The 23629-nt window shown below is 40.8% G+C and overlaps 1 protein-coding gene across 3 annotated transcripts; it reads right to left on the bottom strand.

Moving 5' to 3' along the window:
* Window positions 1–706: 706 nt before the first annotated feature.
* Window positions 707–23566, bottom strand: dop1a (DOP1 leucine zipper like protein A). 3 transcript variants are annotated; one of them, XM_037272790.1, is made up of 38 exons: window positions 23206–23566; window positions 22233–22428; window positions 21840–22021; window positions 21582–21752; window positions 21117–21306; window positions 20448–20546; window positions 20028–20127; window positions 18912–19021; window positions 18232–18346; window positions 18019–18139; window positions 17815–17934; window positions 17203–17320; window positions 16395–16424; window positions 14743–15000; window positions 12805–13324; window positions 12086–12369; window positions 11859–12011; window positions 11677–11777; window positions 11334–11599; window positions 9066–11193; window positions 8504–8615; window positions 8132–8314; window positions 7756–7881; window positions 6857–6991; window positions 6576–6631; window positions 6351–6455; window positions 6182–6248; window positions 5923–6067; window positions 5621–5700; window positions 3975–4084; window positions 3721–3870; window positions 3280–3341; window positions 2889–3041; window positions 2658–2794; window positions 2494–2549; window positions 2053–2217; window positions 1635–1764; window positions 707–1294 (listed from the first exon to the last, which is right to left on the bottom strand). In XM_037272790.1, exons 2-38 carry the CDS (start codon window positions 22368–22370, stop codon window positions 986–988), a joined length of 7485 nt encoding a protein of 2494 aa, XP_037128685.1. In that variant the 5' UTR covers window positions 22371–22428; window positions 23206–23566; the 3' UTR covers window positions 707–985. The 3 variants fall into 3 exon arrangements, with proteins under 3 accessions (XP_037128685.1, XP_037128686.1, XP_037128687.1); XM_037272791.1 differs by having other exon boundaries at window positions 18912–18994; XM_037272792.1 differs by lacking the exon at window positions 16395–16424.
* Window positions 23567–23629: the final 63 nt, after the last annotated feature.

Below are 23629 nucleotides of genomic sequence, written 5' to 3'. Positions count from 1 at the left end.
ATTGCTACTACTACTGCTATTATTATTATTATTCCGTGCTATACTCTATACTGTGGTTGTACAGACTGTGTAATGGGTAAGTATTCAGGAGGGTTAATAAACCACACCTGCATTTTACATTGTTTTAAGGGCCGTTTCACTCTATACATCTAATTGATCGCATCATCTGTAAAACTAAAGCATCTGGTAAATAATAAAATCTGTGTATTTTCATTTAAAGCAAAGAATAATCAGCGAGTTATATGCTTGCGTGGTGAAGCATAGATACTAATGTGCAGTTTTACAGTAAAGCCACTGGTGTAGAACTAATATTGGGAGATGTTTCTAAAGTTTGCATTTTTCTTGCATACAGTCATTGAAATCAAGCTAACTTACTCAGTATTTTTGTGATTGCCTCCACTCTTGTATTAGATTTAATGTGGTGGGCGTGGCTAAGACAGGAGAGCTCTGACCGAGGCATGTGTCCTTTGGCTGATTCTGGTGCAGCTACAGAAATGTTGATTGACATACACTGTCCCTGTCAAATAAACAATAAAATATATATTTTTTTTAAATGTGAGTGGCTTTGCCAGAATTGTTACATATCGTCTATTCGTGTTTAAAACTGCTTACTGCTGATTTTAGTAGCATTTCATTGCTAGTAAAAGGCGAGAGCTCAGCCAAGGATCAGAAAACGTCATTTCAAAGGACAGCAACATCGGAAGTGTGCCGCTCTTGTTAGAAACTTTTATTAAGTCACGTCGATATGGAATGGCACGGCATCTTTTCTTGGTCCCACAGGACTAACTTGAATTATTAAAAGTCAGCCATCAAGGCCTTTCTCTCTGTACAAATAATTAAAATCAATGAGCTTTTGAAATGTAAAATAATTATAAATACCAAAAAATGTACAAAGTATTTTCCCACAATTGTATCAGCTTGTTGCAGTAATACAAGTTGAGGTTTTTCACTAGTGCTGATCAGAATGTATAAATCTCCTGTGTTTTCACGTTTTAATTAGACCTTCCAGAAAGTCCTTTTCGACCATTTCCTCAATGTTTTGTCTGGCTCGACTCCAGAACACTTTCTGGCTCTCCAGTTTGTGGCCCTCCTTTGGACTAGGGAAGGAGCCAGCTGCACGGTTGTGAGCGTAAGCGGGACCTGAGCGGCTGCTGGCTTTGCTGTTAAACACCTGGCTGAGCAGGTTGAAGAAAGGAAGCAGCTGCTCCATGCTGCGGATTACATAGAGAGTTAGCATCAAGTGGCCTGGCTCCCAAGAAAGTGTTCGAGTGAAGCAGTCATCATCTGGATTTTTCTGTGGAGAAGACATCAACAAGGGCATGGAGTTCAGTGTGGAACTCTGGCAAGGTCAATCTGTTTACAGAGAGTGGCGGAATGTTTACGCTTGTCAACAAATGTTTTTTTCCTCTCATCAATACACTTAAAATTTTATTTAAATAAATCCTAATGAAATGTTGTGCCTATCATATTGCTCCACGAAAAATGTCAATCGTTTTTGAGTTATGCTGGTAAACAAATAACTGTAATTAACAATTTGAAAATGTGTTACTGTGGTGGTGGACTGTGGACATTTGCTAAAAAAAAAAAAATGTTTTGGATCACACTCATTTAATAAATTTGTGAGGATGCTGTACCTTAGCTCGTTTCCTGAGCAGCTTGGCGAGTCGGACTACGTAGGGTTTAAACTCCCGCTGGTGAGTCCCTTGCCGTCTCACCTCCATTCCAGAATCATCTGAGGCTTCAGGAATGAAGGCCCATCGGTACCTGGGATCAATAAAGATGGCAGCACACAAAAACCTAACTGTTAAAGCTGACTGGTGCCTTAAGTGACCAGTAATACTGTTGCTGTTACGTGGTTTCAATAAATTCTTCCATTTCAAACAGTCATATGTATTTACCCCCAAGAACCAGCTCATAATTTAATTATTATTCACTTCTTCCATTTGCTATTTTAAAGGACATCTGACCAATCCCAATAGTGAATGCCAGTTGGGATTTTCCCCACTTAGAGTCTGTAAAACTTATTATAGAATAGGCTCGCAAAGTACTGACATTTGGAACTGAGGCAGGCTTTCGGGCGGCAGGGCCAAGGCCAAGTCCAGCAGCTTGCAAGCTGACAGATAGAGGTTGAGCCAGCGTTGGCTGTTGTAGGACGTTGAGAAGCCATTGCCTCCGGAATAGGTGGTTTCCAAGCCGGCCACAGATGGCCCAGATGTCCTTGGGACACAGGATTAGTCATCGGGGTTAACAGAGATATGTCATTACAGTGGAACCTTACTTCACAAACAAATCAGTACACAAACAATATTTCGGTACACATATTCATTTGATTCGGTCTACTGCCAAATGGCAAAAGCAACTTGGTTCTAGGGATGAACAAATTAACTCTATTACTGATCATTTCAAAAAGATTGCTTTGGTTCATGAACAGAGCCTCAAAACAAATTAATTTCCTAGCTGAGGTAGCATTATATTCACTCTTGACAGCGCTACCTTGATATGTCCTCATCTGATATCAGCTCTTGCTCCATCAACAAAAACACCTGAACCTAAAAAGAACAGACGTAGAGGTTATGAAATGGACAATAGACAAAGGTGAACATCACTGTACAGGTGAATGAAAAATGTAATCCCACGAGACAGCATTGACAGCTCACCAGTTCCGTGATCATAGTAGGCCATAATGAGGTGAGGTGTTGAGGTGATATGCGCAGCAACAGCACCCTGAAGAAGAGAAACACCTGAGCATGCAGGATGGGTACCTGAGGAAGACGCAGGCTCTCCACCAGGCGCTCTGAGAGAACACAGAGTGAAATATGCAGATTAGAATAGTACAAAAGTGAAAATCGGAAACAAGCAATAGTTGCCTTACTAGAGATCGTCATTACCTTGGATGTCAGGGAGGTACTTTTGGTACTGGTCCACTTCACTACTGTAGATTGTGAAGGCCAGGCGCTTGAGCAACATGGCCCTCTGTTCCAGCTCAGCATCTCTGTTTGTGAACAGACTCAGGGAACTGCTCTGGGCTACAGCCACACGAGCTGAGGGACGACACATGTGAAATTATTCAGTTCTAAATCGGAGCCTCAATTCTGTAACAAAGCGCTTTCCAGAACATAAAATAGTTTTAGACTGATGCAGGAATTGTTAATGTGATTTTAAATGCCAGTTGGGCAATAACAGTCTCAAATTATGAGCAACAGATGCAGGTCTAAAAAAGATATCACCAACAGATGAATGTTCTATTAAAATCATTACAATTTAGAAAATAAAGCATACTCATAAGATCTCTGAATGTGGTCTTGTCATGAGTCATCAAATGGTCAATGATCGCCCTCCAGCTGAAAAAAAAATAAAATACATGTTAGACACAGTGACAAACAAAAATGTGTCTCCCTTTATCATGGATTAATTTCTGTCACATTTTACTTTCCGTAAATCTATCTTCTGTTCTTCTTTGATATTTAAATATTGAACATGTGTGCGGGTAAAACAACGCCATAGAGCCATTAACATGAAGTCAAAATTATCTCCTGTAATAAGTGAGAAAAAATAAATTAAGTGAATGAGAATTACAACAGTATACTGTACAAACACTGTAAATTCTCTTGAAACTCATTCCTTCATTTTTTTGTTTGTGATGCACACCAGTCTCAATCTGAAGCAGAAACCCGAACTTAAAAGAAATCCTGGTCCACGCTGACCGACTCTTTTACTCACTGGCTGACACAGGATGAGTCCATCTGGAAGAAGGTGTGGTCCATAAAGAGGTCAAAGGCCTCCTTCTTCCAGGCCCGACGTGTGTACTGGTACCCACTTAGACTGCTCAGCAGCTGAATGCAGGCCCGGTAGCTGGGAGCATTGTGAGCGCTGAAAAAGAGATGAAGACAATGCATGACATCGGTTCAAAGTTGAAGGCACTCAACAGACAAATCTGAGTCATATCTTAGCGTCACCCGCAAACAGTCACTTACCTGTGGTTGCGTAAGTAGGGAACTACATAGTGCATGATATTGACCAGCAGCGGTATAACCCGCTCCTTCTCATCACTGTAGAACACCATGTCCAACAAGTGAGCCAGCACCTGCCAATGAATTCCAGTCAGTCTGTGTAAATGCTGAGAACGCCACAGCTCTGAGGGACAATCTTTCGAAATATGATTTGATCTACCACATTCAGCTGATTTAAATCTGCACCGAGACTATCAACATTGCTGTGGCAGCTAACAGAATTACAAATGGCACTGCAGCATTATGGTGACACTTTGACGTGCAGAGAATAAATTATCTCGTATAAACACAAGTGGAAAACACTGCGACAAGGAAGCCGAACCTGACTCTCTTGAATAGCTTGAATGATGAGGTTAGTGATTTGTCAGGCTCACTTCAGAGCACCAAAGAAATTAGATTTATAGACCTTTAATAATTATTTATGTGTCCCACCTCGCCAGTGTCAGCAGGGGAACATGCTGGCTTCTTTACTCTTTATAAATAGTCCTAAACGAAAATGGGGTGGGAGGCCATTTATCAGCTTTGAGGACAGCAGTTGTTTAGGCCAACTAAATTGAACTCTTGTTTGTATACCTGTAAGTGCAAACCTGATAATAGAAGCTTGGTGCTTAACCAACAAAGAGATCTGTCTTCTTATGTAAGGATATTGATGGACCTACTATTAACGTTGTAAATAACCTCTCCTGAGCAGTATACACCCGGGACTAAAAAGGCTCCTGTAAACAGGTACGATGGTCTTCTCGAATGCAGTCAAGGACACTAATTCCTAAGTTTTTTTTTCCATGTTTCACTTTTGTCTTGTCCATTCATTGGATATTCTCTCAGGAGCTTTGTGTCTTGTCACCATGCAGTTTGGCAAACTCCAGTGTGGCTTTTTTCAATTATTTATTTTAGGGATGTCCGAGTACTGATACCAGCCTTATTTCAAGGTAAGTATCAGGTCTCGCAACGGTGGCAAATACTGGTAATCCAATCTCCTGAGACATCTCTCTCCTTTGGTTCCTCTGGTCTGTGATTCACACCATGACCCCAAAAAGCAAAGTGACTACTTGTTCCTCTTTAAATAGGGCAGAGGGCTGAAAGTTTTAAGACACCGAAGCTGCCATTGAATCACAGTTTAAATATACAATGGAACTTCAGGAGCATAATTGCATTTAATCCATTCCAGTAAAAGAACAACATTAAATTTACCTTATGTTGATTGTTGATTGGTTAAAAATTATATTCTGAGCAATAAAGAAATAAGTGTTTATGTGCAGTGTGAAATACTGCCCAATGTAATTATTAGTTTTAAATAACAGTTTATAAACCAAAATGTTAGTAAACCTGGGCATTCCAAAAACCAAGGTTCCAGTGTATTTTTTTATTTCTAATTTTTCTATGTATAAGCACCGTGTTATGATGGATAATGTTACAGGGGCTTACAACAATCTTAAATATACTTTTAAGGATGCTCTGTTCCATTTGATGAAAACTTTGTTCTAGTCAAAGATTAGTGATGAAATCCTGCCCCAAGTGGAGGAGTTCAAGTATCTTGCGGTCTTGTCCACAAGTGAGTGCAGGATGGAGAGTTAGATCGACCGGTGGATTGGTGCAGTGCAGTGTTTTACCTCAGCCAGCAGCGTGAGGGCATGAACGCTGTAAACGGATGGGGTGAAGCTAGAGGCCTCCATAACTGTAAGCATTAAATCTAAAAAAAAAACACACATATGCAAAATATTAGCAGGGGCTAAGAGGAGCACATGCCCATGAAAAAAATATAATACATTCTAAGCTTCACATGAGTAAATTGGTATTTTTGTATAAATGTCTGGGTCATTTTTTCAGATTATCTTAAATTTACTTTAGCTGGATTGCACATTATAGGACTGGATGATTGTGCAGTGTCCTTCATAAGTATAAGAAAAATAACCTTCAACATCTGCTTCAAGGTTAGTTCCATCCACAACTATCTGAGGAGAGGCCTTCACTTCCAGGTTTCTCCTCAGCCATGTGGTCTGCTCTAGAGAGGAGCCTGCAATCGTCCCAATGGCCTCCACCACTTTATGTGTCACATCCTGAACACCATCAAAATCATAAACAAGCAAACAAACATAGCACATGAAGATGCGTTAGCGATGTTAGAATTAAATTAAAAGACAATTGAAAATGCAGGCAACCAAAGTTTTAACCTGGAGCTCTCGCTGGTCCTTCTTACTTTCCAGATTAGGGTTCTTCAAAATGAATTCATTCAGTACACTGGAGAACAGAAACAAATATAAGAACCATGTAAAATGTCAGCGTGAAACAAGGTTTAATCTCAATATCTTGATGTGTTCAGAAAAACACTAAAATACAGACCCAAGTATTAGAAACTGTCCTGGGGCAGGCAAGCCTAACTGCACGGAGTCCTTCAACAGAGCCAGCAGAGAAGGCCAGCTATCAACTAACGTGGATACAGGGATTCTATGACAGTAAGAAAACATGCTATTAGGGTGAGCAAATCATCAGCTTTGCAACTGATGTACAGTATTTTATCAATACACTGTACTGTACTGTACTGATGTTCATATGTAACAAACTCACCTCTGGACATATGCATAGAAGAACTGCAGCATGCAGACCTCCAAAGAAATGTGTTTCTAAAATGTTTCAAGCAATGAAATGAGAGACCATGTATAAAGGGGGTAAAGTCATTGCTGAGAAAAATAACACCATATATTTGATCAGAATTTGCTCTAAATTAACTAACTGCCTGAAAGTACATTATATTACATAGGTGGTGTGGAAAAAATATATAGCTACTGGATGTTTGTGTAAATCCAGATGTCTACTTGGTAATGGCAGCAAAGTTTAAAAAGACCAACCTTATCCTTTGCAATAGCTGGTGGCTGCTTCAGAACCTCTTTGACTGTGTGCATGACAGTTTCAGTGCGCATGGCACTCACTGAGCGAACCAGCTCAACCAGCAGCAGCTGTTCATCACTAGCTACAGGAATCACCTGAAAGTCATACAGAACCAAAGCAGAGTTCTTATAACTATGACAAATAAAGTACAGAGACATTTTGAGCATTTTATAGTTATCTTTTAGTGGAGTAAATGCATACTGCATATGGCAACCTCAAAAATTGCTTTTGACTACTACCCAATGTAAGGGTTTTGTTATAGCAGTATTTCGTAGTACTGGACAATTAATATTGCTTAACAAGTCTGTGTACTTTTTTGGTTTATGTTAATGTTAATGATGCTAATTGTAACAATGTTTAATGAATTGATTGTTAATTAATTGAGACGGTTTGATGCACGCTGTTGTCATATTCATAACCACCACACATCTGCAGAAATCAGAATCTGCCTGCATCTCAATCAAATTCACCAAAATCACATTAAATTCAGTTTTCGTACCTAGTTTGGTGAACAGAAAAGGATTGACAGGATTTTCTGACTTTTCTGCAAGAAAAATAGCGAGCTGCCTCAAACTTTGGGGAAACTAGTAAAGCATATGGAATACGTAAATTGGTCTCTGCATGATGTGGCCTAATAAATGTATTAAGCATTGTACATACAAACATACAAGTAGTACAAAATTCTGGACTAACCACCCATTTTGTTAAAAGTTGCACGTTATTCATTTTTCTCAAAACAGTTATAAAGGCCAATCATTTGCCTTTAAACTTAAAATACATGTTGAACTAGTATTCTAAAAATGCTACTCAAGTACAATGCAATACATTATTGTTTGTGGCAGGGTGTAAGGATACCCACTTTATTTCTGACGGGTGTCTTGAGCTGTTTCCTTTCATTCCAAACATAGGCAATGGCTGCCATAAAGTGAGCACCATGGTTCATGGAAATGGGGCCGAGCAGCTCTAGGACTTGCTGACGAATTTTCTGTAGATGAGAAACAAGTAAGAAATGTACGCTGTTATGTCCTATCTGGGAACCCATTAGCGTTTTAGATCATACACACCTTCAACTACTTCACTTAAAATCTGATTGCTGTATTGCACAGCTAACATGTAAAATCCTTCGAATTTTAGTGACTACAATTTGAAGACACCTGAGTGACAACTCTAAACTTATTATACTGCTGGAATGCTGAAAACATTGTCCTAAGTTATCTGCCATTAGGTTAGAATACCTTAGTTGAGCCCAAATTGATGTTGGAAGTGGAAGCAGCAGAAGCAGCAGCTGGTTTCTCAGAGCTGTCAGCATGATGGAGGACACTCCAGAGTAGCGTGACAGACGACATGATGGTGTGGAGAATGGACAGGATGCCTGAGCGAGCCTCAGCCAGGTACTTCTGGTCAACACTCACGTGTAACTGACAGGTCATCAATAGGAGAGTCAGCAATGTAAATACAATGCAAATACTAACCAAAAATGCTAATTGTCAACCATATACTGATATTAATCATACTGCGTAACCAGTACGACATTAATATTGTATTTAGCATTGATTTGGCACAAAAAACCGGTCATTGTGTTTACAGTACATGAATTATGTGATCACCTGGTGGTACTGGGTAGTGGGATCAAGCAGGCAGTAGTGGATCATTGCAGTGATCCCCTCCAGTACTGTCAGTAACAGGTCAGGAGGAATGCAGAGTGCCATCCATTGGGGTCTACAAAAAGAAAGTTTATGTAGTATATAAAAACCCGAAATAGTTCCAAAACATGGATTTACCAAGTCTACTTTACATGCATATTAATACGACTGCATATTAAATTGTTTTAATTTACTGTCTGCGTGGTTGTATCATTATTTTATCTTATATGTAAAGCACATTTCATATTCTCCAAAATTACAAGTTGTACTGTAGTGTATTTTTTTTTTTGGCCTACAGTGCCATCTGGTGTTAAAAAATTGACTTGCATGTGAAAATGCAGTTTGAAAGCAAAATTAAATATTTTTCTTCAATTTATACAGTGTATCATGAAATAATTGTAATGTTTCTTAAATTTGATATAATATGGATCATTTCCACGTTTTATGTTTTTTTCTTTGCAACAAAGTTCTTTGCAATTTAAAAAATGCATACGGTTAGCAATATCCATGATATAATTCTTAATACCTGGAGTCAGTAATCCCAGTCTCATATCGGTACTGGTGAAGAAGATTGTCCAAGTTCCTGCAAAGCTGTAGAGTGACTGATGCAACCACCCTTCTTAGAATCCTCCGCATGTATGGGAGTGTGGCTGTGATGAGTCCAATCCACTGAGGGTGCATTTTACATGCATGGTGTTGATGCAGTGCCCTTATCACAGCGCACAAAAACATGCCCTGTGCTGTGATCGGCTGTCCGTGAAGATACTGTAGTGATGTCATTGGCTGCTGAGGGTTCACATGCTCCACATCTCCACCTAACATCTCAAACCCAGTTCCTGTGCTGTTGCCTGCTGCTACAGCTCCTGCAGCTCCCGCCGCAGGTTCTCCACCTTCTTCGACTGGTACAAGAACCTTGTGCTCAAGTACAACTAGGCTCTGGAGTAGTCTCAGTAATTGAGACTGGACTGCACTACAACTGTCCATCTGGTCCTCTGACAAGTTGATAATACTATCCTCTGACAGACCTTCCTCCACTGTGGACATGTTTACACCAGCCGCCCGTTGATCATGCCATTTCTGAGCACTGAATATGGAGGAGAGCAGGCAATGGAGAACCACCTTCTGAACTTTACATTTGGACAAGACATCATAGATGAAACTAGCAAATCCCTTTGCTGAACCACCTGTGACTTTAGCCAGCTCACTGAACAGAAGAGTTAAGACTTCTATACTGGTCAGCTGCATGGCCCGGTTCCCCGCCAAGTCCTGAGAGCCTGCTGTCACATGGGCCGAATAGAAGCTTCTTAGGAAGTATAGACAAAGTGATATGATGATTTCCAGATACATGGCACTGCGGAATGAGTGGGAGTGGGAGTCTTGTGGGATGGGGCAGTAGAAGTCTTTGCCCATGACAGATACCCTGTGACGAGCCAGCAGGTTTTGGAGCAAAGATAGCTGGGGGGTGTAGGTGTTGTTGATGCTGGTAGTGGAAATAGCGCTTACAAATCCTGAGGGAGCAGACCTTAGCATTGCTGCAACTGCAGAAAGTGCATGGAGGGCTCTGGAGGAGTCATATAACTGGAGATATAGAAGAACATGCTGGTAGAGAGGATGGATATTGAAGCGAGAAGGGTCGGAAGACAATCTACGTCCTGCGACACTGACACCTCCAACGTTTCCACCTGAACAGCCACTGGGTGAGCCGGTGTCACTTTCAATTTCTGATACCTCCCCTTCCCCACAGCTATACCAGTTCTCCAGATCTAGGCTATCCCCAAAGAATATACTGGGTGTTTGTGTTTTATCAGCTTGGGTTGCTGCTTTTCTCTGCCTCTCCTCCTCTTTCCTTTTGGACTTTTTTGTCTTAGGCTTAGCCCCCGTGGATTTGTCAGCCAGCTTCTCCATGATTTTGCCTTTAAGGCTGAGCTGCGTGCTGCTATGGCTACGTTTGCGTGCTTGAGAGTTGTCCACTTGCAGATTGTGGTCTGAAATGGCTGGGTCTGCGTTGTCAGGTAATGTGACAATGGAAGGTGAGGAACTGTGACGAATGATGCCCTCTCTGTGCTGCTGCTCTTCTGCAGCTACATCAGGTGAAGGGACGCCAAGGAATTCCAGTGTTCCTTCAGCCAGCATCTCTGGCAGCGTCTGGTGGTTGCAGCTTTGAGTAAGTCCAGAGTCCAGATGGGCACCAGTGGATATATCTGAGGAAGTACTCTCCGAGTCTGACTGAGGCCAGTCTTCAGACTGAATCGGCATGTCATGAGACTCCTCAGCTACTAAACTCAGAACATTTTCTATCAGATCGTTTACGACAGAGAAAACAGTCTCCTCTAATGAGTCTTCAGACAAAGAATCTGAGGAAGCAGGCTGTTGATCTGGACTATTGGATATGCTGTTTACAACCTCCGGCTCATCAAAACTTTGATTTTCCACTGGAGAGGAATGAGAACCAGTCGATTCAGAGGAATGGGGCTCCTCCTGCTGATCAGCAGGCTGAAATCCAGCAGTTAGTTGTAAATTCTCACTGCTCAGACTCAGTATGGATAAGCTGTCACTCAGAGGGTTAACAGTAAGACAAAATGGCTCCATGTCACCGACTTCAAGACCTGGGAAATCTCTCTGTGCCATTCTGTCCACTTGCATACGGCTGAAGTCTAATGACAGAAATAAAAAAACTGGGTAAAATGTTACTGTAACGAGGCAATGGAAAGGCAAGAAATGACTTATGAGTCACACCTACTGATATTTCATATCCAATATATAACATTTACAAAATTAAAAGAAGGCGACTCACTTTCAGAGAACCCTGAGTCTCTGGGGTCTACAGGTTCTGATGGTTCATTTTCAGGCAGGCCAGGAAAGACATGGGCCCAGTGGCGCTGGGCTTGTACTTTTTGAATGGAAACTCTATGGGTCTTTGGGTGCAGTAGAAGAAGAAGGAGTGGTTCCAGTACCCGAGCAATGTCATGTCGCTGAAGGACCTGATTAAGCCATGCCCGGCCAACTGAACTTGTACAAGGATCCCAATAACTCAGGCTGTCTAGCATGATAAAAAGAGATCTGTCGGGTAAAATAAAAGATGAAAAAATGTAGAGGAATACCAAGCGCACTGCAAAGACAAATGCATTTGAACCAACCTGTCAAATGCGCGATTAAAAGGAGAAGATTTGGTCATGTTTAAATCTCGTGTCAAATGCCACAGCACGGAAAACTTTACATGGGCTTCTAGGCGAATTCTCTGTAAGAAAATATAAAAGAGCAAGGATTTGTTTGCGACGCGGTGCTTTACTCACACTGATTGGATATTCCCGGGACTGACCTTGTCACGGTGCATGAGCTGCTGGCTTATCACATCCTCACAGATGCTGGAAGATGGTACAAGGTTGTGGAGCTGATAGAAGAGCTCCACACTTCGTTGATGGTGCTGAGGTGTTCCTTCACTCAACTGATCCCACAGGATAAGAGCCACATTCTATGCACAAGCAGACAAAATGGTTAGGGGCAAAATAGGAGGAAAGACAAATGGTTGTTCCATATGATTACTACCTTAAAGAAGTCGGTCTTGTTCGCGATGTACATAAGAATTCCCTGAGTGAGTGGGGGCCTGATGACAACAGCCACTCGCCCTTGGCTGGGACTCATTGGCTGGGCAGACTCAGAGTTGCCACTGGATGCCACACTCTCAGCTGTTACCATGGCCACAGACTGTGTGAGTCCCACAAGGTCCATTAGCAGAGAAATGGCCACACCCTGCAGACTGAAGTTGCTAGCCAAGCAGGTGGCATCCATGAGTGCCTGCAGCCACACTGGCAGACATCCCTGTTCGCTGTCTGTATATAGGGGCAGAAAAACACTTGAATAGATTATATTTACTGCGTTGCTTTCACAAGTTTTAACGTCTTTCATAAACAGATGTATGTTCATTTAGCTAAAGCCACTAATCACACCACATGAACTGTGAATGATAGATATTCTGTTTAACCAATAGCTTTAGTGTGTTCAAAGTAATCATTTCCACATTTGTTCTAAAGGTGATGTGACCTTAAATAAACAAAAGTGGTTTCCTAGTCTCACATAATATTACATTACCGATAATGACTATACTATCTCTGAAGTGGTATGACATTTAAACACCTTAGACAAGAACGAATATCAAGTGTGAGCGTTCATGTACTTTTACAAAGCAAGCCTGAGAACACTAGTGATGTTTTACGGAAGCCCCGCCTTTTGATTACATTGGTGCAGCGACTCTTTAGGACACTTACCACATTCTTGTTCTTGTGTGGGTGAGGCCTTCAGGTTTCCCTCTGCAATGTACACTGGAAAACTGGAACACTCCAAGAACAGCTGGCAGGCTGCAGTAAAAGCAGCAATGCACTCTTTCTGCACCATCACAGTGTCCAAACTTGGCTTAGTAAGATCTACATGCCCACAATGTGAGGTACTCTCCAATACAAGGCTAGTTGACTGTACCGCCAGGCCTCTGTCCTTCTCGTCTTTGTTCACTTCTTCAGAAGATATATACAAGGTAATAAGCCGGGATATAAATTGCTGGAAGTGTTCCAAGCAGCACTGCATGACTGGTTTGTCCACAGGTTTAGGTTGTGATGGGCCCGAGGAACGAATGCCCGTTTTATGTGTTGGGTGCATGTGAGGATGTGTATCAGGGCCACCCTCATGGTACTGGATAAAGTCTGTGAAGGAAGTTTCAGATGAGATGGTATGATTTTCTACACCTTTGAACACCTCCCCACTTCCATGTGGATCGACAGTCACAGGAAGGGTCTGCGGGAGGATGAAAAGGAGAGAAAATAACACTTTAATAATTCCTTCAATCCCTCACAATTTTACATCGTACATAGCACAGACATCCACACTAATCAGCAGTGAAACAAATGAACATAGAACAAGTGCTACAACTTTTGACATCTGTCCACAGCTGTTGTTCTGAAAAAAGGATGTTGACATGTAAACAGCAAACAGTGCAACAAGTTGAATTTTTTTTTTTTTTTTGCAGTCACTGGGCGCAGCTAAGTATCCTGGGATTCACCTTGATTAAGGCAGCAGGCACATTTTGGGGCCTGGACTCAGGTGGCATGTAGGGTAGCACACATCATCCATATGCTCTTCAGGGTGGGGGCAGAGGTCTATTAAAAGTGTTTGTTGGATATATGTGGCATGTTTTCCACTCTGTTGGAGATAGCTACAGGCTATTTCATTCTTCTGTACTTCCAAAGAGAGTACAGGCGAGCTGGGCTCAGCTGTTGGTTAACTATCATCTTTTTCTTTGCTCCTTACGGGCACAGCTCAGTCCGTGTAGGCTGATCCATCTCTGAACATGGGACAGATTGACTGAATGCCACAGTGAGCTTGCACTCACTTAACGAAGCAGAATTCAGTTATTGAGACCAGAAGGACCGGGACAACGAACGAGTAGTCTCAAGGGACCACGAGATGGCTGGGCCATAGCTGGGACTACCTAGTCAAAAGCAGATCATCAAAGCTGGAAATGAGCTGCTTGACCTAATCTGAACTGACTACATTTCTCTTTTTTTTGTTTAGGATGGAGGGAAGGGGGGCGGGGTGTAATTTAGGCAAAATGGGTCAAGACACTAGAACTACAATTAGCAGGAACAAAACGTGGTTATGGGACATTGCATATATGTAACAGCACAAACTTGTGTATTAGGACAAGGACAATATAAACATCAATAAAATTTAAAAGTCTTCAGACACATCAAATAATTGAGGAGTTGGACTAAACCCCTTAATTTCCCCATGACGTTTTACTGCTGTTTTCTGCTGCCCAAAAATACAAAACAATGGTCCTCCCTATGAAAGCATATTGTAAAAGTCCTCCCAGAAAACTCAAAGCTGTTATAGCTGTATATGGTAGTTTATTTCCACTTACAACTACTTTTAATTTAATACCTAGGTGTATCAACTTAAAGTTGAAGTAAACACAGTATACGGCACTGCCATGACTACAGTGCTCAATAATAAGTCAGTAAGGAAGATTTTTTTTATGATTATACTCACCTGTGGTTGGATTCTTAAAGAATTTTTTTTTTTTCCCGATAGACATTCTTTATTGTATTTTATAATAGTAAAACATTGATTCTGAAGGGTAATTGAAGGTTTTCCACAAAATTTAAGACAGCTGTAAATCGTGTGGAATATGTCACTACTTTTACTATACTCACAGTAGTATCATTTTTTTTATCCTTTGCGGAGTCGGTAGAATTTCCACAGGAGCTGGAAAGGCCCTGCACCTGGGGGCTTGGGGGCAGAGCCAAAGGCGACACTAATGGTGGTTGTACTTTGCTCAGGATCTTGGAGCAGAGACGCAGGCAGTGAGTGAGCTCTCCAAGCCCCAAGGTCTGCAGGTGACCGGTTAGTGCAGCCACCATGCGCAGCAATAGCTGAGGAAGATGCTCTGTCTGGATCTCGATGTACGTCTCCTATAATAGGTGACAATAGATGTAACAAAGTTGTCTATATTACATTCACACCATGTCTCTGTTCAAAATGTACAACAGCAGCGTTGTCCCTTCTCATTACATAATCAGAGCGACTATAATATTAATACAATAACAATATCAATGAAAATAATAATAAATCAGATTATATAGTGCTTTTCTGGACACTCAAAGATGCATTGGATGCATTATTTATGCACTCGCACGTCCACACTCTGGTGGTGATAAACTATGTAAGAGCTACGGCTCCCTTTAACCACCACAAAATGTTTGCGCCGAGATCAGGAGTGTCGTTAGTCATGATGGTGAGTTAAAACAATTGAAGGACATATACAGTACATATAATTTTTCCAGTTATGCATTGCCATGACCACTGGCCACTTGTGTTTATAATTTTTAGTTAAAGTGAAGTCATTTTGTTGTAACTTCTATAAAGTTTGTCAGGGTTTTCCAAACTATCTTGATCGTATGATTATGTTGGAATGTATGTAACCAGTAATAAATAACCTAGCTAGATTAGTTTTATGCTTACGTTGGTGTGTAACCAGTAATAAATTACCTAGCTTGTCCCATCCTACACAATGTCGTAAAACATCCCCTGCTATGCTTTGACTAGAGGTCAAGGGTTTTCTCTTCCCTATCCAGTCCACTGTCACCCCCACCCTGTTTCTCTTAATAAAAATGCTCATGCAGGAGGAGAGTCAGACGTCATTCGATCATCGCTGTATGCACAGCGACGAATTGACTCTCCGCCTGCAGGTGCCCAAAAAGACTTAATTGTCTCCCATGTGGTTCTTGCAAAATAAGTTAGAGTGAGCACCACTCTAACAAAGTTTTTTTTTTTTCAAGATGCTAACTTGCAATATGCATTTGCTTTTTTATTTCTTGCCATTTGTGTAGAGGTTAAATTTTACAGTACAGTAACTACAGTCTACAGTGCTGCATACTAATATATATATGATGTTTAACGAGGAAAATTTGACTAAATTTGAAAAAAGGGACAAATGAACCATGAAATAAATATTGGAATATACATAAACAGAGTTGGTATTCATATTTCTTTAAAAATATGTGAGCAAGACAAAGTCATAAAATTGCATGCAATTAAGAAAGCCCAGACACACTGGGCGAAGACTTCATTGTCACAACATCCTCACCAAACATTATGGATGAGATTTTATTACACGAGATTATTTCCAGAGCTTCTTTCCCATATGAATTTCGAAGTTAAGAGCACAATTCATAATTAAGAAATGATCACGCAAAGCTGGGTAGAACTAGAGGCCAAATCAAAGTTGGTGGGATGTTGCAGGAATGCTATCATAGCCTCAGTGAAGCAGGATGAGGTGAAAAAGCAGGAAAGAGCAGTACTTTACCTGGCAGATTACCCTCATGCTTCTAGTAGGCTTCAGGGAGAAAGAGCAAATAGTTTGAACAGACAGAAGCAAGCGGAGCACAAGCCACAGCACACTAATCACATTCCTCTCTTGCCAGTGTCCAAAACACACACAGACACACACTCTTGAAAAAGGGTAATAAACAAGACTTTCCAAACTGAATTGGAAATACAGTACAGACGAGCAGATTTCTAAACCGTACTTCAGTTTACAAATCTGCTATATATTTTTGGGCAGGGAAAGAGACACACAAGTATGTTTGTGCTTGTGTGGGGCGTTGCACACCTAAGAAACAAGAGTGGAGGCACAGACGTTAAAAATAGCAGAAACATCCCAGGACCAAGAAATGTCTGTTCAGGGAAGGGAACTGAGCAAAAAACCGTAAAGGATGTGAATGATCTAAATTGGGGGGGGGGCAAGAAATATATTAAGAGCCCAAGCAGAGCTAGGAAAGAAGGGAATCTCAATGCATGGAAAGAAGCAGGACCAGAAAGACACAGAATAGTATGAAAACAAAGAGAGAAACAAAATCTGTACAATAAATGAAACTTGAGTTAACAATACAGAAACAACAATTATACACAACTGGAAAATTCAACTAAAATCAAGATTCAAATAAGACAAATTAAATTCAGGACTTAAAAAAATGAAAGAAGATTTTTTTTAACGTACTATAACTGTACATAAAGGCAAATACCTAGAGACAAGAGAATGATGGATGATGGTGTAGGAAAGACAACAACAACAACATAAAAGAAAAAAAGAAAAAAAACACAAGTAAACTTACCAAGGAAACGATGTCCAGCAGGAAATCAACTAGCTGACAAAACTCCATTAAGGAGAGCTCTGAGGTATCTAAACTGCCGGCATGCTTTGGAATACTCGTTTGCACATTCAGTGTCGTCCTACAAAAGAAGCCATATGGTGTATCTGTTGGTTGGTGAAGAAACAAACTGAATGCAAAGTGATCAATCTTGATGTTCTTTATAAGGACTGGCAAATTTGCAATTTTGATGCAAATTCACCCATTGTGCAAAAAAATAAATAAATGTTATCTTATTGCCCTTTCGCACAAACTTTCCCACATTAGTAATAACTTACACTTTGGCTTTTCTTTTTCAAAGACCCATTAATATACCCCAAATGTTTCAAAATGATCTATTGAATAGATTGCTGCAAAAGGCCCATTTCATGTTTGATTAGATTTAAAAAATGAATCTCCTGAATAAAAAGAAATAACTGCACTGCCTTCCTCTAAAGTGAGAACAATAAATGAATGACAATTGGCATCAGTCATGGATAAAAGAACGGGCAAATCAACTTTTTGATACCAGTGTTAGTGTACCCCAACCTAAGAAATAAAATGATGTATATTAAAAACTTATTTCCAAATAGAAACCTGCAGCACTCCTCAAACCAGCGAGCAATATAGTCCCACATGTAGAATGGCTCGAAAGAGTTGAACAGGAGATTGGCTGTTTTAATCAGTTCCGCTGTCTTCTTGTTCTCTCGAAGTTTGCTAAAAAGCAATTCAAAGGTCGACATTTGCATTATACTATGAATTCAAAATATGTGAAAAGAGAAGGTGGTTGAGTGGACTAACCTGCTAAGGTGTGTGTGGTCCTTGCTGAAGGAACTCTGGTTTTGGAGGCCCAACTCAGTTTTACACTTTGTGTGCAGCGTACGAAACACTTCAATAAGAACATCCTCTAAGATAGCTGGACCTGAAGAGAGAGGCACACAAGACACGAGCTGGACACTGGAGAGCGGCATGGGAATTTATAGCGCTGACTTTTCATACTGTACGACATATTACCAAGCTCTGGTTTGTCAAGCAGACTGATAAGGATGCGAAATGGCTTAAGGTCATGCATGAGAATGCTTTCCTCTTCTCCGCCTCGCACTTTACCCTGCAATATCCCCACCATTGCCTAATAACACACAAACAGACAAGAAATACATTTGACAAACCGAGAAATACTACTTGACACCTTTGTTTTCAAATTTGGCAAAACAAATTCTACTATTAACATCTTCCAGCCCCTTCTCTCATTTTTTTCATGTGTTCACGCTCCGTCTGCCACATAATGAACTGAAGCCTGCGAAGTCCCTGTAGTGCCAACCCGCTCCCAATGGAGGGAGTTGCAATAACTACATTGGAACAGATGGCACAGGAGCAAACGACAAAAACAAAAATACTTTCTAAAAACTAGATTTGCCTTCTGGTTTCTCTGTGCTGTGTGTTCTAAGCCCTGGAGTGACACAGGAGAGCACATGGCGGGACGGAGTTAAAAGACATCAAAGAATTAGCTGCCAGAAAAGGCGCAAAAAAAACCCAAGAGGATTTGGAATACTGGAAGATAAATCAAAAAAAGAGATGATTGTATTGGGCAAAAATAACCATCCTCTATATCACACACAAAACTCTTAAGCATGGCCAAATTCTCTGCAACGTGACTTGTTTTGGTCTATTGTGTTCAAAAGCAAAATTCCTACCTGGACAAGCATGTCTTTTGAGAAGGTGTTGAAATAGTGGCTAGCATGCTCTTCTGGTTTGCTCTGGCGAGTGGCACGGGGGCCTGTTTTCAGCCCATTGTTGTCAAAACCTACAGAATATAAATCACAATAATCAAATTCTAAAATGTCGTTTTTAAATGGTGCATTTATTCTTTAAGGGGAGGAATATTTAAACACAACAGATCCTATGTGGAAAAAAAGCTTGCCCTTACTATGGCTGATCACATTTTTGGGAGAGCTGAGTTCATTTTCATTGACCCACTCAAGCCTGATTAATTCCAGACCTGCTAAATCAAGAAATCTCCTAACTCGAACTTGTTGGACAAAATAAAGCCAGCCAAAAGATCTGAAAAAGCTGCAACACCATGCCAGTATTCAAAGTCAATATTAGATCAGAAATAAAGTGTTTGACATCCAGCAGTCAGAAAAGCGTTACAAAGCCATTTCTAAGTGTTTAGGACTCCAGTGAACCGCGATGAGAACCATTATCCACAAAAGAAGAAAACATGGAGTAGTAGTGAAACTTCCCAGAGGTGACCGGCCTACAAAAAGTAAGGAAGTCACAGCGAACCCGAGTAAAACATCTGAAGAACCGCTGGCCTTCCTCACCTCGATTATGATCAGAGTTCATAGGGTTGTAAAACCAAACTATGTTAATATGTTTGTCATTTCAGATGAAGAGAAGTTGAAATCCTATTGTTACAAGCATACTGTAGAAGGTGCTTTTAAGAAAACTTCAATAAAACTTGATACATCCATTGCGATGACACTTACCAGCATGTGTATCCGAGTTCAGTTGCAAACAAAAGAAAACAAAGTAATGTTACAGAATTGAAAAGGGTAGCATAGAGCACATTGTGTGGATGTTAGAAATCGGCACTCCTACAATCCGTCAAATTGCTTGGTGGTCTGAGTCAGCGTTGTTTTGTGTAAAAAAATTGTTGGGTCATGTTAACGTTCTGAAAAGGTAAGTAATGTGTTTCTCCAGTAAACAAGTTGAAATTAAGCATATAAGGGTCTACCTTTGACATTTAAGAACAATGAGTGTGAACCTGATATACTACGGGCTCAGATGTGTGTGTGTGTGTTTCGCACCAAGTAGCCATGCGTAGAGTCGGCGGTTCAAGGACATGTCTCTTCTCAAAACCACATGCAAAGCAGCTGACAGGATCCGTATCATGTCCGGGCGAGTAGCCTGAGCACAGCAGAACAAACTATTTCCACACACAGACACCGCAACCGAGAACTCCATAAGTCTTTTTAAATACCCCAAATTAAAACACTGCTATCAAAAAATAGCACTGTCATTTCTCATATTACATACATACATGCACCCTTTTTGTATATAATGAGCAAATCGGCTCATTATACACAAGTGCGTATTAAGTTTCTAAGATTACGCTGAGTAAAACAACGGTATTTTCACCTGGCACTCAAATTGATGTTCAGATCTAACTGTAAAATACAGCGTATGCCGGGAGGTTTCCTCCAGATGGCATCAACAGCTGTTCTCACCTGGCTCATGTGGAATGGGAAGCAGAAAAGGATCAAATCTAAAGTGCTTCTCTGCACCAGCACACTTGAGTCCTGGACTGATGTGCTGACAGCCTCCACCTGATCAGAAAATACAGAGATGTTTGGAAACATTAGACATGGGGATGATTTGACCAATTATTGAATAATTGATTTCTACAAATGTTTATTAATGTTATTCATTTCACTTGTTTGAGGTTATGTAGCATAGTACTATACAGCGGCCAAATAATAGAATTATAGCATTGGAAAATCATTGTACTATGATGAGCATTATCTCCACAGAATGTGGAGTTGAGTTTTTTCCTGTGGGAAAAGAATGCTACCTAAACTATCAGCAACTTTATTCAGACATGGCACTCACCCTCTCCCTCTCTGACGCCAAAGCATCCATTTAGATTTTCAGGTAGAGATAGAGAGCTAGAGCCTATGTGACTTTGAGCAAAGAGTGGACTCCACCTTCATATGGTCATCAGTGCCCGTACTGACCAATATTCACGTTAATATTCACAGTCACTGAGTCAGAACCAATCCCATGCTGGCTTGGCCATGTGGCTTAAAATACGCATTCATCAGACACAAAAGTAAAAAAAATGCATGGGATCGAATGCATTCTTTAGTAAAGACGGCTCTCACGAACCGAACCCCTACCATGAGTTCGATGTCACTGCCCATGACGTAAAGCTGGTCCTCCATGGAGAGCTTGCGGTTCAGGTGCAGTAGAACAAAGGAGACCCCCGGGAGACGCACAGCGGGACTGGTAAGGATACTGCCCCATAAGGCACTGTAGAATGCCGACTGCTCCACTGCTGCTGCCACCTTCTCCAAAAGGGTGTTGGTTCTGTAGCAAAGATCCAGTGCTTGGTTATAATATATTGGTTATATAATACACCCTACCAAAAGTCAAAGCTGGATGTTTTACAGGTTTGATGAGGTGCAATTTGGACATAGCACCATGACCTGTGACCTCATGTGAATGGAATTTCATTAAAATAAAATAATAATCGTAAATAATCGCATGTTAAATCGCAGAGGCAATTTTGATTGAAGAAAAAAAAAAATGGCAATCAGAATTTTTTTCAAAAGTCCTTTAGCCCTAATTTCAACCATTCTCACCTATCATAAAACTCTGATCCTTCCTCAAGGCCAGGCAGTACTCCAGTCAGGAGTCCCTGTAGACCCGGCTTCAGCGTCTTGCCCAGAGGCAGGTAGTACGTCTCATAGAGGCCCAGCAACACAGGCTTTACAGACATGGCAGCATTGGTGAGTAAAGGGAATAGCCCCGAGCTGCAGTGTAAAAGATGATGTGAAATTAGTTATTTTCAGTTGTGTCTCCACAGTAATTTCACTTACACATGCAAAAGCAACAATTACCTATAAAGAAAGAGATCTTTGGCCAGCCTTTTGGGTCCAATAATTTTAAAGATGATCTCATAGGTCTCCAAAGCCTTACGGTGGACTCCGCTGGGTAAGGCTGGATGGAGACATTGGGCCAACCGCTTGCCTATTGTCAGCTTCTTGGGAACCACTTGATATTTTGCATTGTTCTGCAATACCTGAGAGGACAATAAAACACAACTCTCTTATTGATCCCAGTTCCCCTTTGTTTTGAATAAGTGCTGAGAATGTTTAGGAGCTAGCAACCTTTGCTATGCAAGAGTGGTTCTCGTGCATATTCTTGATTGATCTATTCCAGTGAATGTTTTTGTTTTGAATTCTCTACTTGTGCGCTTAAGTGCATTAAAAATGATCAACTTGGATCGTTACCTTGTTGAGTTTGCCCAGAGCAGATATGAGGTCTGCCCATTCACTCGAGTACTCAAAGTTTTTAAGGGCTTTATCCACCGCTGCCACATAGTTCCTGTACTTGGAGTCACTTAGCAGCTCCACTTCCTCTGCATTCATTCTCCTGGGTGGCTATTGTGCTCAAGTTGAACACCAGGCATGCATGTGTGTATCACACCTGATCCAAAAAAGCACACAAGGAGACAACAAAAACACAGATTTGTGATTGGAAGTTACTGTTTGGTGACTATGACACTAAAGGCCTGGCAGGCATGACCATACCGCATGACCATGTGTATGACTAGAAAGAAGGTTGGTCTAAGAAAGAGAAAGTGACTAAGCTCCTTTTTCTGGAATCGTCACAATATCACAGTTGAAACAAAGGAGTTGAAACAACGAAGATCCACTAGGGTCATTGCAATACTTTTAATAGGGGCTAACGTTCTACTGATGTTGTCCAAGTTGGCTAACGTGAGTTAATTGCAAAAATAAGCCAAGGGCGTACTCTGCTGGAGAACGTGAAATACCACAGACTCGAAATGTACAACAGTAATCATTTACTAGGGATAGAATCACAAAAATAGGCATTATAACGTCAGTTGTAGATAGGTAGAAATATCAGTATTCACCTCTTATAAATAAACGGCACTTAATTGGCGATAATAATGTGCCATTTGGATATTTCAGAAGCTACCTAATGGAATTTTTAAAAAGCAGGTTTCAGTCAGCTACTTACTTTAAATACACCGTCATCACACGTTTTTTTTATTCTAAATATATAAAAATCCTTGAAACTATATACAGTAGAACTGACTGATTGTTCACATATTGCAGTCCCTAATGTACAGAGGTTTCTGTAAACAGCAGTGGATGCTTGGGCTAACAGCTAAATGTCTTAGAACTGCTTTTGACAGTAAACACAAATAATGAATTAACATTGTATTAAATAGCTTACCGTCATAGCTTAGTGGACGAGAAGTGTCATTCAACAATGCACCAAATTCGGTGGATTAAATGAGCTATCACGTCAGTAACAGCGCTAGCAAGGACGCTAACGTTTGCTAACAGGTTGCTAAAGAGGATGGAGAGGTAGGGCCCCTACACTTATTATTTCACAACGTTTATGTCTCTTGGCAAGCAGACAATGGCTGAAAATATTCTACATATTTCCCCGGTGCTTCCTCCTGCTGTGTGCGAATCATCAACCATGAGATCATCATCACAATGGCGGTGGAATAGAATGACAGGTCCCAGACTACACAACAGATTCGCAGCACATCCGACCGTAACATTCAACCTGCTTTTCCGCATGGACGTCTTCCGTCTTTTGGAAGTGTAAAATGATCATTGTTACGCTAAAATGTTACGGAAACTAAAAT

The sequence above is a fragment of the Syngnathus acus genome, chromosome 16 (assembly GCF_901709675.1).
Source record: "Syngnathus acus chromosome 16, fSynAcu1.2, whole genome shotgun sequence".
NCBI lineage: Eukaryota > Metazoa > Chordata > Actinopteri > Syngnathiformes > Syngnathidae > Syngnathus > Syngnathus acus.
The sequence above is the reverse complement of the archived record's forward strand: the minus strand, read 5'-3'. Positions and strand labels throughout refer to the sequence as shown.